Source organism: Notothenia rossii (genome assembly GCF_949606895.1).
Source record: "Notothenia rossii genome assembly, chromosome: 7".
Taxonomy (NCBI): domain Eukaryota; kingdom Metazoa; phylum Chordata; class Actinopteri; order Perciformes; family Nototheniidae; genus Notothenia; species Notothenia rossii.
The window spans coordinates 8,208,252-8,226,768 of record NC_136905.1 but is presented as its reverse complement, the minus strand read 5'-3'; the positions used below and the strand labels follow the sequence as shown (position 1 = coordinate 8,226,768).

The following is an 18,517-nucleotide window of genomic DNA, read 5'->3' as shown; positions in this document are numbered from 1 at the left end:
GAGAAAAGAAAAGACAAAACATCTTTAAGTATAATTGGACGACCCTGTTATAAAAAGTGTTATATTTTAGGGGTTTAAGAGCCAAACACCTCGCCACTACAGCGAGTTAGGAAATCAGCTGCTGGATTTCAGCTCCTGTCACCTCCCTGACAGGTGTGTTAGTAAGGCTTTTACTCTTAAATTATTAAAGCTCTGAGAAAGAAATAGAAGACAGAGAGCTGCCCACAACCAGCTGGACACTATTAAGTTTGCATCATGTCTTACCGTGTTGAAGAACTATCGACACCACCAGGCAGAGCAGTCCGATCATTTTGGAGCAGTCATGCCAGTTTCGGGCGTCATGTCTCGCCATGGTGCTTTACGGTCCCCTGTTTTTGAAAACCAGGCAGTCTCTTCGGGATAAACGTACAGTCGAAACCTTCAGACGTGCGACAGTTTCTGCGTAAAAGCGCACCAATTCAAGGCGGAATAAACTTGTTTGTCTTCAGGACAGAGCGGGAGTCCGGCAGAGGGGTCCTTAGCTGCGCCTTTAAGACGGAGTGTGTTGAAATAAATGAAAATCCTGCTGAATTGTTCCCGGCAGCAGCAGCAGGTGAATATCCCCTCACAGCTGGTGCTCTGCGTGTAATGAAGTGCTCCTGCGCTCAGTCTACTCCAACAACTAGTTCCTGCGAGTGCGCGACTGTCCGACAGGGTGAGTGACTGTGTGATGTCATCGGAGGCGTCACAGCCCTCTGCCCCAAAACCAATTAGGACCAGCAACAGCAGGGAGGGGGGGGGGGGGGCAACTTGTTGAACCACCTAAGCATTTCCCCCCTTAGAAAACACAACATAGATTTATATATCATCTACATTTACAACGCAGTTTTCACTGTGATTTCTGCCAGACACGGACATTGTGCAAAAGCGTGATTCATATCCACGAATATCTCTATATCTCCATATGGGGATATTTACAAGCTCCTGACAGCTACGTTCATCCATTGTTATCTTTAAGTAGCCGAAAATAGATCAAAATCCGGCCTGACTGGTTCTTATTGAAACCAAATTAGAATATGGATTTGCTAAACTGATACAAATATATACCTCTACCTTTTAGGTGACGGTACAACCATGCTGATGTATCTTATATAGTTTATTATTCTTTGTACTTTTATTTACGCTTTTTCCTATATGTTTTGTCTATTTTTGTGCTATTTCTACTCTTTACATTATTGTTTATTTTTTATTGTATTGTTTTGACTGTTATGAAGGTACTATATGCTTTATTTTTTCGGGGTGGGAAGGGTAACAAAATGGACAATGCGCAAAATGTATCTTATTTTGAACAAACGGATAGCAAAGCTGCAATGTTGTTGATGAAAAAGGACAATAACAATAGATCACTATGAAGCCACCTCTCTAAATGCATTTAACAAATTCTACAGTGATGTATTTGAATATCATCCACAGAAAAAATGGCATTCGACTTTAAAACAATGTAAGTAACTACCTTTTTTTCTACTATTTAAAAGTGGTTGTAACACGTTGAAAGAGATGATTCTTGCGCCCTCTGCAGTTGGTTTCTGCGCACACACACACCATTGAGATTAGCTCATATAAATAAACCCCAGACCAACAGATGCCAAAACCAATAAACTTCCATGAATGAACGCATAAAAAAAACAATCCAGTGGCATTCAGCAAAATCAAATCAAGAGGAAACAGCTTCTCGTGTATCTATTTGCAGACCCTCTGGTTGATGAGATTTTACTTTTCTTCTTCCACAAAATAACTTCCAATTCTTTCCCTCTGAGGGAGGGTGCATACTAGCATAGCAAAGGCATTATCTGGTTTAGGTCTAATCCCTGCACCCAAGTGTTTTGCAGCCAATGTAATTACATCTCCATAAATCCCACAGTTTAAACTGCTCGGTTCCTTCTGTTCTCTTCAATTTCCAGATTCCCCTCCAGTGTCACCCTCTTATTTCCAGATTGTATTTCTGGAGACGCTGATTACGATCAGAGGTCAGACAATGTTCTCCACACCAGAAAAAACAAATTAATAGCTTTTTTTGGACATGTATATCTTCACAGAGACAGGATGAGTTTCATTTTCTTCCCCACTCCTCTCCCGCTGTAAATCCAGAGACTGTGAAAGCATCTGGAGAAAGCAGCTGTGGGTTTTAAATGCCAACAGTATTTTTGCATAGCCATATTTAAATTTGCATCCGTCTTTTTTGGCCCTGTAGCCGAGCGTTTGAGCACCAGCAGCAGTCAGAGCAGGCGCCACCCATACAACCACTGTCACCACAAAATGTTATGCATTCATGAATAAGGAGTTTTAAAGAAAACGGCCTCCAAATGGGGGATTTCATTCCTTTTCCTTCCAATACTCATCCATTTTTCATACCCATACCAAATCGACCTTCACACTTTAGACTCTACTGCTACCACCCACTTCTCTTATGCAGTGCATAACCTCTTTTTCCCTCGTCGTTACTCGTTTTACACCTTCCCTTCGTTTACACTTCACTTATTCCTTCTCCCTTTATCTCCCTCCCTCTTCGCGTGTCATTCGATTTCCTTTTGTCCACTCGTCCTTCACTCCTTGCAGCCATTCATCCTGCCCTCCATCCTCGTGCTCTCAGGGGGTCTGTAGCAGTGATAATGAAGCACATAGTTAGCAGATATTAGCTCATTGGCAGTGGATTCATTAGGCAGAGCCAAGGCTTACGGTGATTATTTACCCGTGGAGGAGGGGCCACCGGATCAGCTCTGTGTTCTGTGTCAGCAGCCACAGGCTTCTTTGAAGTCACACTCTCTGCTCTCACACTTCTCCCCGGGTTTCTCTTTCTGTCTGAGCACCTCTCACACATTTCTCCCCCCTTCCTGCTCTCCCACATTTTCTTCTTCCTTCCCTGTCATTACACACCCACAATACATATCTGCATTCTCTTACTCTCCCTTCTCCATCGCTATCTCTCCTCGCCGCCCCCATTCACCCAATGTTAATTATGGAAAAATCTGTAATAGTGCTCAGAGGAGCTGATAATACCTTTAGCTTAATTAAAGACATTGATGTGATGTAAAGACATGTAGCCCAGGGGTAGCCGTGCACCCACACTAACCCAAACTCTTTATTTCTGCCTTTTTCATCTCCCTCAATCCCTCGCTTTATGCTATTCTAATCGTTTTTCTCAGTTTCACACACTCATTGTGATACACACCAGTACATGCTCGTTCCTTTTGTCATTTTGAATGTTAAGGTCAGACGGTTTATAACTAATTACCCCAAATGTGAGTGCTTTGTATGCCTACATTGTGGTGTAAGGCTAATTTAAGGTCAGGGTATTACCAGTATTTGTAATTAATCAGCATCAAACACACACACATGATAGCAATGAGAATGCTTGGTTCCTGTTGATTATCTCAGCCACATCCTGTTGGGCTGAATGTGTGCAGCTAAGTTGTTAACATGTCAGTCAGAGGCAGCAGGAATATTGCAGGAAAGTGAGCAATACTTCTGGAGCAGACATAGAAAGGTCACATCATTAGATAGACAGCTGGTGCAGAGGGAGTTTTTTATTTCTTTACTTTCAAGGTGTGATGGAGTGTGCTTTTCTCCCCGTTATCTTTGTGTCTTTCTTTTCGGTGTATTCCTCTTTCTCTGGCGTTCCAGGTAAGAAACTCTTTAGGTGTTTTTATAAATATGTTGCTAAACTGATCTAAGTTTTCCAGCTAATGTTGCTTTCCAAGTATCCAATGTATTCAAGCTAAGAAGTCAAACTCAATGATGCATCAAGTTTACCTGAGTTATGTATTTAATTAAGTATTTAATCCAACCCTTGCACATGTCCATGTTCGATTTATACGTCATTGGTCGCTGTAGTTGTTCCTTGTGTCCATACTGGCTGCAAAAAGATCCCTTTACTGAAGTGGTTTTATTGAAACTCATAGTCCTTGCTGTTTTTTGTGGTCGGCATTAGAATAACCAAGTGTTTTTGTTCCCATGTCAATTTCCTTTTGTACAAAGTTCTCTATTTTTGTTATCATCCATTTGCCGCTGCTCATCTGTCAAGAGAACAATTAGAGGAAATGTGGAGTTAAAAGACTGTCATTTTGAAAAACATCCATTAAGGTTCAACTCAGTAAATTTACTTAGCATGTATGTACTAAATACACATTTGAGATACTACAGTAGTACTCTAACTTTTACCAAGTTAAAATTGCAACTTTTCCTCCACTACATCTCAGAGGTATAATAGTCTCTCTATACATCACCATCAATCTCTATCAAACTCCTTATGATATCTTTTTTTTTTAAGTAAAAAGGATAAAGTCTATCTTCATGTGTTGAGAAAAGACAGGACACAATTAAATAAATACAACATATTGATATTGCTACAAATATATGATGATCTTATGGAATATGATGCATTGCTGTAAATGTAACTACCACTAACTACACAATTACATAAAGGTGTTTATGTAATGTTTTATGTTTCACAGTGTGGCATCGATACATTTACTTAAAGTGGACCTATCATGCTATATTGGAAAAATATATTGTAGGGCCATACTTATACAAAACATGTCTGTGAAGTTTTTTGCTTAAAATAACAAACAGTTCACCCGTTGTAGCCATGCCTCATACTGCTCATACCCCTCTATTCCAGCCCTGTTAGAGAAACGCGGATTTTGGGTCCTTAGCTTGAAAAACAAAAAAGAGGAGGCGGAGCTAATGCCTGATCAGAATTCTACCGGAGATAAAGTTAAATTCGGTTGTGATAAAATGCCATCCTGTTTAAACCACGTCAAGGATTATCTCTGAAACAGTATGGAGCTCAAATGCTTTTTCTCTTGCAGATTTATCACAAGGTGAGTTCCTTTTTATTTCCTGCTTTTTAAACACATGTGCTCTCCAGTACAGGTTAGCTCTGAGTGTTAGCGAGGCTTGCTAATGTAAACAAAGACGAGATTACGTGCAAAACACGTCAGGCATTGTTTCCTATAGCAACTTTCTGTGGGTCCGCCGCCGCTATTACGTCACAGCGGATGGAATCTGTATCCGCTCGTTGTACACCCGTTTTTAAAAGATTTGGGTACGGAGGAAGAGAGAGAGGGTTTTATTTTTCTGACGCTGCGTGAGTTCCCCGACGCACCGGGGACACATATTTATGTATAAAAGACATCACCAAGTGCATTTTGCATGATAGGTCCCCTTTAATTAAAGGTCACTAAATACTTATTCGACCAGCAAGACTCATGTTCTTCATCACTATAGCTTTAAAAGGAAAACTCTTTGCAGCCAGTTTGGACATGAGGACCAATTACAGGAATGAGTAACTCTTGTTATGAGCATGGGAGTAAGACCGATTGGAAAACACGTCAACATTCACTCGAAAGAAAGGATCAAAATAGCCATCAGCACGTAGAGACGTTTGGTGAATAACTGCCCTGTTACAGTGCTTGCATTCTTGTCCTCTCCCCCTCAGACTGGGAAGATGTTGTGGTGGCTAGAGAGGGCATTCCTACCATCTTAATCTGTACTGACACAACGGTGAGAGGTGCGGTGGCCATTAACTGGAAGCTGCAGCCGGTTGGTCTGGAGAAAGAATGGAAATTGGTTCTCTCAGCCAATGAAAAAAAAGAGTTTTCTGGCGGCACCACAGAGAAATCCACGCGTCTGACTGACCCTAACTTTCAAGACTCCGGGGTTTTCTCCCTGTTCCTTCTTCCCAGATTCGAGGACAGGGGTCTCTACTCATGCATGTTAAAGCAAAAAGAGAGGAAACTGAAGGAAAAGACCATCCTCTTAGCCATCCTTAGAGGTAAAGAAAACCAACTGTGCCCTCTATCAATGATATACACTTGATTTGTGAAGCACTTTTCGCAACACAGTCACACAGAGCTTTACAGAACAAAAGGAACATTATACGCGGTCAAGCAATAGATGGACTAGACAGTCTGTAAATAAACAGGCTTTATAATAGTAAAATAGGGATGAAAACTATCCATCATAAACAGTACATTTACACTGAGATAAACTGAAATAAAATGTACTGTTTTACTCTAATCATACACTTACTGCAAAGGTTATTGATAAAATATTCATCTGCCCAAGTATTTATAAATTATACACTCACAAAGAGATTAAAAAGGTGCACAATAAAAGTTTAGCTTTTCTTCAGAAACATATAATGATACAAAATGTACCTGCTAAGCTCTTTGAATATATTAAAGGTCACCTATTATACTATTTTTAATCAATATTTTTAGGTCTCAGATATATATACAGAACAGAAACACATGTCTCTAAAGCGTTTGGCTCCAAACACCAAACAGATCCTTGCAGCATTACCCATAATCCCCTCTGTTTCAGCCCTGTTTCCAAAGTGCTGATTCTCTGTCTGTTACTTTAGATGAAAACAAGAAGCCCCTCCCCACGTCCCTCTGAGAGAGATTTGGTTAAAAAGAACACAATGGTTGCGGGGGGGGGGGGTTACCTTGGTTGCTGATTGGCTAATGGTTACACAAGACAAAACATCGTTATGACATCATAAAGTGGCCAAAATCTGATCAGCTCATTTTCAGACAGGTTTTTATAGAAATGGATCAGGACAAAAAGAGAGAGAATCTTTGTTCCTGAAACTTTCAGAGTCTCTTTCCACAGAGGGGACACATGTTGATGTAGCAGAGACATGAAGAAGAGGGGACACATGTTGATGTAGAAGAGACATGAAGAATTGGGTTTTGCATAATAGGTGACCTTTAAGACGTTTTTATTGCAACATTTATACACCTCTCCCACCCCTCAATGTATTTTTCCTCCCTCATCCCCAGTCACGGTGTTCCCCCTTCCACCCGTTCCTCACCGAAGCCCCCTGAGGCTGAATGCACGGGTTTTCCCTGACTATGCCGTCACCCAGATCACCTGGACAGCACCCAGCGGCGTCATTATGAAGAGCGAGAAAATGCCCAAATCAAGGGTATTTGTCAAACTTCCATTGATGGAGAACAATGACAACGGGGCCTACGTCTGCTCGGTTTACCCATGGGGCAACAGCAGCAACTCTCTCCTCGCCTTCAGTGAGAACGTGACTGTAAATGGTGAGGCGTATTCATGAGAGAGAGATAAAAGGATAAACATTGAGGAACTGAATACATATTCTGTTGCTTTTGTTGATGGTATGAGTGGGCATCAGTGCTAGAAAACCGAGAAGCAGCATTATTTATTTAGGCATCGTGTTGCTACAGTTCTTCAAAGTATTTACTCATATGGAACAGTTTCAAGATCCAAAAGCCCACTGTCGATCTTCAATGAAATTCAACCAGTCCTGTGAATATTATAGTTGCTACATCCATGTATTATTCATTATTTGCTTTTTTGCCGTACCCCCGCCCTGTTCTCCTTCTCTCCACAGATGACAAAGTGTCCTCATTGCATATAACACATGGTGAGTGACTTTGTAACACAAGCAGTCTGAAAGCCTTGTGTCAGCAGCTTGCTAATCAGGCGGCGCAGAATGCAACTGAAGAAGTAACTCTCAGCATTTATGAACATAATCCCTATTGTTGTGGGGAAATCTCCATTTCCCTCTCTTACTATTCTGTTTACTCTCTCTGTCTTCATCTCACTCTCCCTGTCTATATGCTCTGTTATGTCTTTAGATCTGTCTCTACTCCTTCTTCTATCTAATCCTGAGTCAGTCATTTCAATAGTTGCAACAACATTCACCTCTTACTTAAAACTTGTCTTTTGTGACTGCATTGCACTGTGGATAATTGAAGCTATTGTTAGTTTGTATTTGCTCTGGATTGCTCTGATAATGTAACGAGTCCCTATTGTGCTTCTTTAGGGTTTTCTCTTGCCTGTAGTGTGATAGTGTTTTTGTGCATGTAAATGCTCTGCAAAGGCTAAACTCCTAAAGTCTCCTCCAGAGGGACTTTCTCTCCCACTTCCCCCCCTTTCTGAAACGCATTGGACTCCTTTGTTTACTTCAGTAACAGCAACATATTGACATCCCTCTGTAACACTCGTGCTTCTATTGGCTATCTCCAACACAATTTACATGATAGGCTAAGGGGTGGGACATCTCCAAGCAGTTGACCAATCACAATAGAGCCTGCCAGTTAACCAATGAGAGCAGACTGGCCTCTGGTTTCAGACAGATTGTGAAAAGAGGTGCTGCAGCACAGGCAGTATGAGAAAAGAGCTTTTTGAACATTAAAGCATGGAGACATGTCACAGAAAATACAATTATTAACCTGAGAAAAGAGCATAATGTGTCCTCTTTAATATCAGTCTGAAAAAGTCAACAAGGGAATAAGGAAATATATTAATAACAAATATTTGGTTTTCCTTCTCCTTCCTTCTTGCCAGAAAATACAGAGATCTCCACTGCCACTAAGGCCAACACACCCGTCCCCCTGACCTGCCCTGATGTGAAGGGGGATTATGTCTGGCTCTACTGGCTACGTGCAGACGCCAAGAAGCACAATGAAATGCAGCTGGTGTACAAGTACGACCGATGGAGGGGTTCCACCGTTAATAACAAAAGCACAATTCTGGAGCTGGCCGGCTCGCCCTACAACGCAGAGGCCGGGAGCTTCTCCTTCATTCTCACCCCTGGTTACAAAGATGGTGGCCTCTACATCTGTGAAGTGTTCAACAATGAAGACGCCTTCAGCAAAAGGACAACGCTCAGCTTGCTCAAAGGTATGGATCAGGGTCAGGAGAGGATGGAGAAGGGCAAGTAGGAGGAGGGTGGTCAGGAGGAGTAAAACAAAAGGGTTGGCATGGATTTTGGTGGTGTGACTTTTATAATGGCTTTGGGTATTTGTATGTATAGCATGCTTATGTGTGGATGCTGTTATGCACAGCAGCTGTTATGAAAGGTTAAACAGGTGGATGACAAATAAAAGGAAAACACAACATAAAATGTTTTAACAACCTGCTGTGCTATTAGGAGCCACCGAAAGAGCCGTTATGCTCCGAGAGGGATTGAACATAATTTTAAAAAACAAAACATTTCCCCTCATATGTTGTTAGGATCATGAAATAATGAGTTGGTTTCAGGGACGTGCACCGACATTTGGAGGGGCTATAGCTCTAAACTGGAAAAAGGGTCTCCCCCCCCGAATCCTGTTTTAATGTAGTCTGACCATTGTAACTGCTGTGCAGACAAACTGATGAAATAGGGCTTCTAACTAATGGCGGAAAGTGAAGTGTTCTCCTGTGAGAGGGCGATCAAGAGAAGAGAGAGAGGGTGAGTGAGTTTAAAGATGGAAAGACACAGAAAGACAGAAGCACACTAACAAGTGTATTTAGGTGCTTTTTTGTAAATAACCGACAGTGTCAAGAGGAAGTAAAGTCTTTAACTGCCATGAGAAAACTCAAAATCAATTTTCCAAAATCCGACACTAAAGGTGGTCTCAACCCAATACGTAACATGTGTAATCACACACTTAGCGTTATAGAACATAAATAATAAAGACGTACCTGGTTTAAAACATTTTTGTGGTCATACTGTGGAATGAGTTCACACTGAAACGAGATCTTCATTCAACATTTCGAGGGGAATTAAATGTAAGAAGAAGGAGAAGAAGAAGAAGAAGCAAAATAAGTTGTAGAAGAAGAATGAAACTCTAAATGCTAACGCTAAGGCTACAATAATTGTATTGCTTTTTAACGAGCACCACGCCATTGAAACATCAACTTTGTTACAATCGTATTCCACCTTGCTATGTGTTTATAAAGCATATTAAAAAACGGGGACATTTCCGGGGACAGATTGAGCCAGGCAGGCCTTTGGTGTGATCACCATATGAGGCCGGAGGGCTTTCCTTTGCTTCCAGCTGTCAGATTGTAAACAAAGTCACGTGACTGGGGGCAGATGACAGCGCTGACAAGTGTGTTTCCCGCAGCGAGACGCTACAATACTAATTGTGGGCTTATCGTGTTGATTCGAGCACAACAGAAACCGTCTCTCCAGAGGGGCAGGTCAGCCAAAAAGGGCAAACAGGTACAGGTACGGGCTAATGTTACGTCCCTGGTTGGTTTGATACATTCAGCAGCCTTAACACATGACTCACAGCATTATTACTCATCAAATCATTCAGTCATCCTTATGATTTGTCACTCATCTGTAGTATCTATAAAATAATACTTTGACATTTGGTGGAATATGTAAATTGTCTTTGCAGAGATTTCGAGAAGCAGACCAATACCATTGTTATGTCTTTGCTTTAAAAATAGAGCTTTTATCCTATTATGCTTTTTGTGGTTCTCATTTCCTGTGTGCTGTATGAAACCCGAACAAGAGCATAATAATAAGGCCTCTTTAACCAGGAGGCAATTAGCTTAGCTTAGCATAAGATGTGAGTGCTATTTGACAATCACCACACAAAAACTGGCTGTTAGAGAGGCAGACACATAATATTGTTTAATCATAAGGATAGTAGGCTATATAGCTTTTAAGGCAGTCTGTTCCAGAAAGCAATCATAGAGGTGGACTCTGTTGTTAACATAAAAAAAGAAAAGAATAATTGTTGCAAAAATGGAAACAAAGTAGAAGAAAGAGTGTGAAGCTCAAGCCGTGGCACCCCTCTCACCTTAACAAAGCGGGTTAATCAGAAATTCTCGGTTTCTGAAAGGTGCAGAAATGGCGGGCGCTGCCTCTCCGCTGGTTGCCTAGCAACCTCACTGTAACAACAAGATTCTGGCAACCGTACCCTCTCGTTACAGCACATAACTCCTCTTTAAACCACGACTTGCTGTTTTTGCATTTCTGTTTGTATGTGGATTAAACAAATGAGACATAATAAGTGAGCTTTAGGCATTTTCACATTCAGCCGCGCCTGGCCTGTTTCCCTTAGCTCTCATTCTCCATGCTAAGCTAAGCTAAGCACCATCTGGCTCCAGATCCAAAGTTTGTGCACATGCAGAAATGAGAGTAAATGTCAAATAACTCCTTGATTCTGATTGGTTTAAAAGGAGGCTAAATATGTTACACAGTGAATCTAACACTTCCCTGAAGCCAAATAACCCAGGTTTCTAGAAGCATTAGTCTTGTGTCTTTAAGCCAGATACTCAATTACTCTCAACCCTCAATTCCTTTTTTTCACAGATCGTGCAATGTTGAATAAGCGCTAACATTTCCCAGAGCCATTGGTAAAATGTCACATCACTAAACGAATGGCCTACATTAGCAATACTGCTCATGAAAATGAACATTTGCTCTATTCATACATTTAAATAGGAAAAATATGAGCAGAAAACCTGTGGATTTTTATGAGAGGGCCTTGGGGAGGTTTCAACCTTTGCAGAAACACACAGAATACATCTTCACCAACACACACACACACACACACACACACACACACTCATACACTCACACACACAATGCCCTGTCATGGCGGCCTTGGAAGACTTTACTAATCACAGTCCCACTGGCATCCATCACAGCCGCCCAGACATGACCAGCCGATCAGTCACTGTCAGTCACCCTGCCTCACAAACGTGCATCCCTCAAACACACACACCCCTCAAACACACACACACACACACACACACACACACACACACACACACACACACACACACACACACACACACACACACACACACACACACACACACACACACACACATCCACCCACAAACCAATCACGTGACACATATATTTTTACCCCACCTCATTATAAGTATCATTATGTATGATTATACCTGCTGCCCTCCCACCAAGGCTGCATGTGGCCCACGCTGATCACACTAATCAGGGTTGAAATATCTGTGTTTTTATGCGTGTGTGTGGGGGGGTCTGCGGATTTTGATTACACCCAGATGGATCCTTATTTCAGTTTGATGAGACACTAAGCATCAGTCACAGTCAACCAATGCATTAGCAGCAAATCACTTTAATGAATATATATTATTTTGACCCCTCTCTGAATTGTTCTTTGTTTTTAATATCACTTTCCCTTTACGCCATTACTCTCGATCTGTCCTTGGCCTTTTCTATATTCACACACTACCCTTTAACTCACTTTCTCATTCTGCCTCGCTCTTTTTGTGTCCCTCCTGTCTGTCTTTTTCACTTACTCATCCTTTCTTTGATGTTTTTGCATTTGTTTTAACCCTCTGTAAAAAAAAAAACATGTACCTGTTTCCTCCTACCCTCCTCTCCTCTCTCTAATCTGCACAGTTACAACCAGCCTCTCCTCCTCAAAGCTGGAGTTGGGGTGCCTGTACTCAGAGAGATCCCAGGTTATAAGTGCAGTTTGGAAACACCAGAAGAATAGTCACCGGCTGGAGGTGTCGAGCAAACAACCTGGCAGCATCTCCACCTATCTGCCCTTACCCATCACTTCTGACACAGCTGGGAACTACACCTGCACCATACAGCTGGAAAAAGGGCAGACCGTCAGTGCAACTCAAGCTGTCAACCTGCCTAATGAAGACACGAAGGATGGTATGGTATCATAAAGATTGGTCTGTTTTCTGATTTTCTTAATGAACACTTTATTATTTGAGTAGCACAGGAGTCCTGGCAGACCTCCTGTCAACTCAGTGGAGATAATGAACCATGAGTGTGGAAGATTCTCCGACATGTGCTCCGTGAAGCGTTCCACGGAGCATCCATGCTTACCTCAGGTCAATTTATTTGCCAGAAAGCTCACGGTTTGCGGAGAAAAAAAAAGCTCCTGACAGATGCCATATGTTATGCTTCCTTAATATAGTTAAAAAGATCAAAGGTCAAGACTTCCGCAGAGTTATGATTTGCAGATATATCCAGGGGGAATAACTCGGTCCATTTACGTTGCCATTTTTCATAACCACAATTGTAATACTCAGCCTTCTATAAAATATAAAACTTCTCATCACACTCACCAATCTGATTTGTGAATATAAGAAGACAGGACCTCAGGACATCTCTCCCCACAAAAGCTAAATTATTCAGGCTTATTGTATTGGTGGCTGTGGGGAAGCACAGTGGGATGTGACAGTTGAGAGCAGAGGAGAGTTCACTCCCCGTACCCCGATACATCACTTGGGTTGAGAGAGGCCCAGAGCTCATCATCATGCACGCTGATGGCACGGCTATAAGAGTAATGGAAATGGAAGAAAGAGAGAGATAGTGATAAAGATAGGGAGATCAAAAGAACGAGCAAGGGTTCGCCTGATTGAACAGTCTGGCTCACAAAAGTAATAAATAGTGTTGCATTTGTCTGATTTAAATTAAAGAATTTAGAGACTGAGTTCATACAATGCGAGTGTTGGGTGAACTACATTTATCAGTTGAAACATAAGGTGGCCAACAGTTGCAGACGTGTTACAACAGCCCACAAAACTTCCATTAGGAGAAGCAGTGATGCACACAGCTGGGACCGGAGAGCTTGTGACGAACAGGGATTATAAAGTTGTCACTGGAAACATACCTAAAATGTCATTTGGATTGGCTTATTTTAAAAATGTGATCGCATTCTTTTAAAGCAGATTGCAGATAGCTAACGAAGCCAACCTAGTCATTTGAAGTATTCTGACAAACACTTACAACTTACAAACAACAGTGGCAGTTTCGGTATACTTGTGTTTTTATATTTGCATTGTTGTTGAAAGTGCAGCATGTTTAATGGAAGTGTTTTGGGCCGTTGTAGTGTGTTTGCACCTTTGGACACCGTAGAAACTTGAATTGACACTTTGGCAATATCTTCAATTACATTAACCCTCCTATTGTCTTCGTGTTCCCCCCCTTACTTTGGTGTTTGTGGTCAAATTTGACCGGTTCTGTTTTAACTGCTATTACATTAAGACAAAAACCACTAATCATCACCACATTTCATTTAACACCCTTTCAAACTGTAAATATTGTATCAGACTACTGGTATGCATGAAAAACTGCAGTAAATATAAAATAATAGACACTGAACATGTATTGCGTGTGCCAGGTGGGATCCATGTGGGGGGATTGGGCACATAAGGGGGGGGGAACACATCTAGAGAGAGTGTGTGTGTGTGTGTGTGTGTGTGTGTGTGTGTGTGTGTGTGTGTGTGTGTGTGTGTGTGTGTGTGTGTGTGTGTGTGTGTGTGTGTGTGTGTGTGTGTGTGTGTGGGGGGGGGGGTGGGGGTGTGTGTGTGTGTGTGTGTGTGTGTGTGTGTGTGTGTGTGTGTGTGTGTGTGTGTGTGTGTGTGTGTGTGTGTGTGTGTGTGTGTGTGTGTGTGTGTGTGTGTGTGTGTGTGGTATCTGATCTGGATGGTTACTAATTCCTTTTCTTTATGGCGGTCATTTATGACCGGGAACAACATGGGTGTTACAAAGTTGAATAAATCATCCAAAATTCAACGACAGTGGTGATCAGCAATTTTACATGTCAAATGTCTTCTGTGAAGGATATCATAAAGCCTTAATGCAATCGAATGTAAAACAAAAAAGTTGTGATTGATGAAAGTAATAAATCGGAAAAGAGACAGGTTGAACAGATTCTGCATTTGTGCCAGATACAAAAAAACTAATAATCAGAGATTATAAAAAAACAGCTTGACAAAAGGAAAGACAATTACAGGTCTATAGATAGTTGTTCTGGGTAACAAGGAGGACAATGTGATTTTGCACCGGGTTGAAAAAAAAAAGAACTGAAATACTTTTTTTTTATCCAACTGGAAATAACTAATAAAGAAGTGATTTATGAATGTAATTTTGGGATATTTGATGTGCTGTAATCTAGTGCCGGTTGTAGATGAAGAAAAAAAAAGCAGGGCATAATAGAATTCCTTTTACTGGTGGCACAGTTCAGAGAATGCAGAAATGAAGCAATCATTGTGCTCTGCAGCACATCAAATACTTCAAATGTCAGGATGTTCTGCAATCATTTGCTATCCCGAGTTGGTCCATCATTTGCAAAGCATTCAAGCAGTTCTTTGGTCTGCCTTCTATCAGCCACCCTCCTCTACAATCGCTCTGAAGTAATTCCCCCCCTCCCTCATTTGAGATGAAATAGACGACACAGGGAGGAAGTGCCAATAAAGGAAGGGAAAAGGTGAGAGAGAGGATGATGAGGTGGGGAGCGAGAAAGAAGAGTTGTGTTAGAAGGAAACTGGGAGCATTTATGCCTCGCTTCGCTGCATTCAATTACCATAATTCATGCGTTAAAGTTGGCATGGAGAACAGTGCGGGTCAGTCTCGGGGTCAGCACTCTCCAGAGTGTACCATTAGCAGCCTCTACATACACTCACCAATCAATTACACCTCACACAGCATAATGATTGATCATGTCTAAGATGGATAAAAGCTGTGACACCAGGATTAAGCTGGGCCACCTTGTCAACATTTGATAAGATGTCTGAGTTTCTTCTGCCAGGTTTCTGTCAATTAAATACCTCAGAGAGAAAATATAAATTGTTTGGAAGAGATGATGATTCATTAGCAGTCTAGTTCCTTAGAAGCAGGTCTGTTTATAAGAATCCAAAGATGTCTGACGGATCAGATTGCTTTGTGCTCCATGAACAGTGAGCAGAAAGCGACAGAATACATGTTCAGGTACACTAACTGACAGCGGTCTCAGTGGAAATGAACACCTCCTGCTTCTCCTGTTGCCCTGTGGCTGCTTTGCAACAGTGATGTCATTCTCATTATGCAAACAGTACCTGACAACTTCCAATGCACGTGTGAGCTCTTCTAACACAATTTGACTGGTGCTTAAGTGAGCAAATTATTAGCTTATGTAATGTTTATCATAATCATGCACACGCCTTCTATCCATCTGTTTACCAATGCTGCATTGATAGAGTTAAGCAGGGTTTAGCTGCTATTTGCATTGTTTGTCAGTGTGCCTGGAGGCAGTTTGTTGCTAGCATCAGGTGTCAAGAGAGTGTGCACGAAAAACCTTCTCCTGACTTTGCCTCCATAGATAGCTACTTACATGATATTAAATGCGTAGGATATAGGAAATAGGATTTGCCAAAAACTCCAAATCCAACTGCTCTGTATGGAAGTGGCATTTGCTTAGATTTTGTGTAATGATCCGACAGCATCTGCTCTATTTGATGCTGGCGCTTTTATTCTTCTCTTCCACATCTCAAATTGACAGTTTACTGTCCAGACTAAGGGTCTGTCCGATCAATGTCTACTCAGCTGTCGTACAGACTTATTCACGGTGTCTGACAGAGCCTGGATATCCTCGCCTCCTGCCACCGCAACCATTGTCTGTCACTGGCAGCAGTATGATGCAAATACATGTAACATGTTTAGGAAATCTTAGATTCCAAATCCATAGCTTGCAGTGTCCATGTGAACGTAAGCTTCACACACACACACACACACACACACACACACACACACACACACACACACACACACACACACACACACACACACACACACACACACACACACACACACACACACACACACACACACACACACACACACACACACACACACACACACACACACACACACACAATCATAGCTCTATACGTTTTACATTATCACTGTTCTTGGAAACATTCATGGCTTTTTTCCTCCTCACACTTTTCTCTCTTTCTCTAGTGAGTGTCAGTGTGCCCACCCCCTCCCTGCCACCTTCTCTTTCTGCTTTATTACTCCTGGTGCCCCTGGTTGCTGCGGCTGTCGGTGTGTTGCTATGGAGACAGAAACACATTTCTGATCGCGGTAAGTCTTCCGGCGTTTTCTTTTTTTTGACAGCTTTCCGTGTTCCCTCCATCTCTGGCCCCTGTCGGCTGCCACTGAGTGATGTGGGCCGTGACATCCTCTGGGGTTGTTGTAATGAATCTGCCCCCGCGTCTGCCCTCCATGTACCTCTGAGTGTGTACGTGTGTGCGTGTGTGTGTGTGTGCGTGTGTGTGTGTGTGTGTGTGTGTGTGTGTGTGTGTGTGTGTGTGTGTGTGTGTGTGTGTGTGTGTGTGTGTGTGTGTGTGTGTGTGTGTGTGTGTGTGTGTGTGTGTGTGTGTGTGTGTGTGTGTGCATGTGTGCATGTGTGACAGAGACTGTAATGGCAACTATCTATCTGCTGTACTCAGGTATTGAGCAGTCTTTGTCTGTCATCTCGCGCGAAACAGAGAACATCTATGAGAATCCTGAGGATATCAGACAGGTGATGGATTCAGACATTTTTAGCAACTAAATATCCTCTGTTGGATGTCAGCCTCATCTTGAGCTCATCTTCCCCTGTCTTACTCCCCCCTGCTGTTATTAATCACTATTTCTCTTCCATTTGTGTTACTCTCACCCTGCCCTTTTACCATCTACATTGTATTCTTTAATGTTGTACTTTTCCTCCTCTGTTACCCCTCTGATTTTCATTATCCCCCCTCTCTGTCACTTGTTGTTCATTAAACTTGTTTTCTTTTCTCTCTTACCTTCCCAACAGGCTCCTCCCCAGGGCTCAGTCTACATGGTGAGTTATTGTGTTTTCCCTTGCGCACACACACACATACTGAGGCGTGTTGCATATGTGTGTTTGTGAGAAGTTATTACACACACATCCACCAATGCACACAGACTCACTCTCTCCTCCTCCCTAAGCTGTCAGCAGATATGTCTTCCCTCACACTCTCAGTCTCTTCTCCAATCTGTCAGCCCTCTCTCAGATAAACCCATTGCCTATCAACTGTCACCTTTACATTAGTGGTATTAACAAATCAATCTCATTACACAGGGTACACAGGGACATAAATCTGGCCTCACTACACTGAGTCTCTCTCTTTATCCTCCTCCTCACTGTCCCCCTCTCCCTGTCCCCCTTTTTCTGCTTTATGCCAGGATTTGAAGCCAAGAGGAGAGGATGATGTCTACAAGGAACTGGAGCGGTAAGCAAAAAAGCCTTGCATCACCTGTTTGTGCTTTTGTATGTTCAACTGTATAATGTGTTCATGTGTGTGTGCACTGTCACTCACATTCCTCTCACACTCACCAATCACACTGGTCTGAACATCACTCTGACACTGTGGCATAATGTCACGCCATGTGCTGACAGGCAGCGCTCCTTCGCCCCTGCGTTGTTGTTGTTGTGTGGGTTGTTTGTGTTTGTGTTTAAGGAAGAATAAAAGAGACTGGGGGACGGGAGATTTTTTGTGTGAGTTTGTCTTTGTGCTCTGTTTTTCAGATACTAACAGTGTCAGAGCTGATCACCTACCCACATCTCATCCTCATCCAGCTGTCACATCCGCTCAGTTCCCAGCTGCAGCAGAAGGCCTTTATAAACAAAAGTAACTACTGAATGTCAGAGTTGGAATTGGAAGACGAACTTTAAAGCTTTAGGGAAATGTGTGTTTTTTTATTTATTATTCTAAGCTATTTCTCTTTAGAATAACTTTTTTACTGATTTGCTTTGTGTGTACATAGAGTAGAAGGGGGAAGATTTTCACATAAGGCTATGAAATGTTTCCCAAATGTGTGCGAATGATTTACTATTGCTACTTATTTAATAAAAAAATGGTTCTGTAAGCCATTGTTCTCCTTTGTATATCTGTATGTAAGAATAGATGCTTCTAAATAAAAATGTATGCAATGTTG

General features: G+C 42.0%; 2 protein-coding genes across 4 annotated transcripts in view; one reads left to right on the top strand and one right to left on the bottom strand.

Annotated features, from left to right (window-relative positions):
• LOC307013839 (nectin-2) overlaps positions 1-697 on the bottom strand; it is a 93,959-nt gene extending 93,262 nt beyond the window's left edge. The window contains exon 1 of one of the 2 annotated variants that reach the window (XM_079641383.1): positions 265-697. In XM_079641383.1, coding sequence (XP_079497509.1) covers positions 265-352 — 88 coding nt within the window. In that variant the 5' untranslated portion in view covers positions 353-697. The remainder of the gene's footprint in view (positions 1-264) is intronic. The other variant, XM_079641384.1, reaches the window with a different exon arrangement.
• Positions 698-3,479: 2,782 nt separating this feature from the next.
• Positions 3,480-18,516, top strand: g6fl (g6f-like). 2 transcript variants are annotated; one of them, XM_079694280.1, is made up of 11 exons: positions 3,480-3,660; positions 5,477-5,812; positions 6,825-7,091; positions 7,406-7,438; positions 8,365-8,700; positions 12,188-12,454; positions 16,532-16,654; positions 17,023-17,096; positions 17,373-17,399; positions 17,765-17,811; positions 18,108-18,516. In XM_079694280.1, exons 1-11 carry the CDS (start codon positions 3,588-3,590, stop codon positions 18,112-18,114), a joined length of 1,590 nt encoding a protein of 529 aa, XP_079550406.1. In that variant the 5' UTR covers positions 3,480-3,587; the 3' UTR covers positions 18,115-18,516. The 2 variants fall into 2 exon arrangements, with proteins under 2 accessions (XP_079550406.1, XP_079550407.1); XM_079694281.1 differs by lacking the exon at positions 6,825-7,091.
• Position 18,517: the final 1 nt, after the last annotated feature.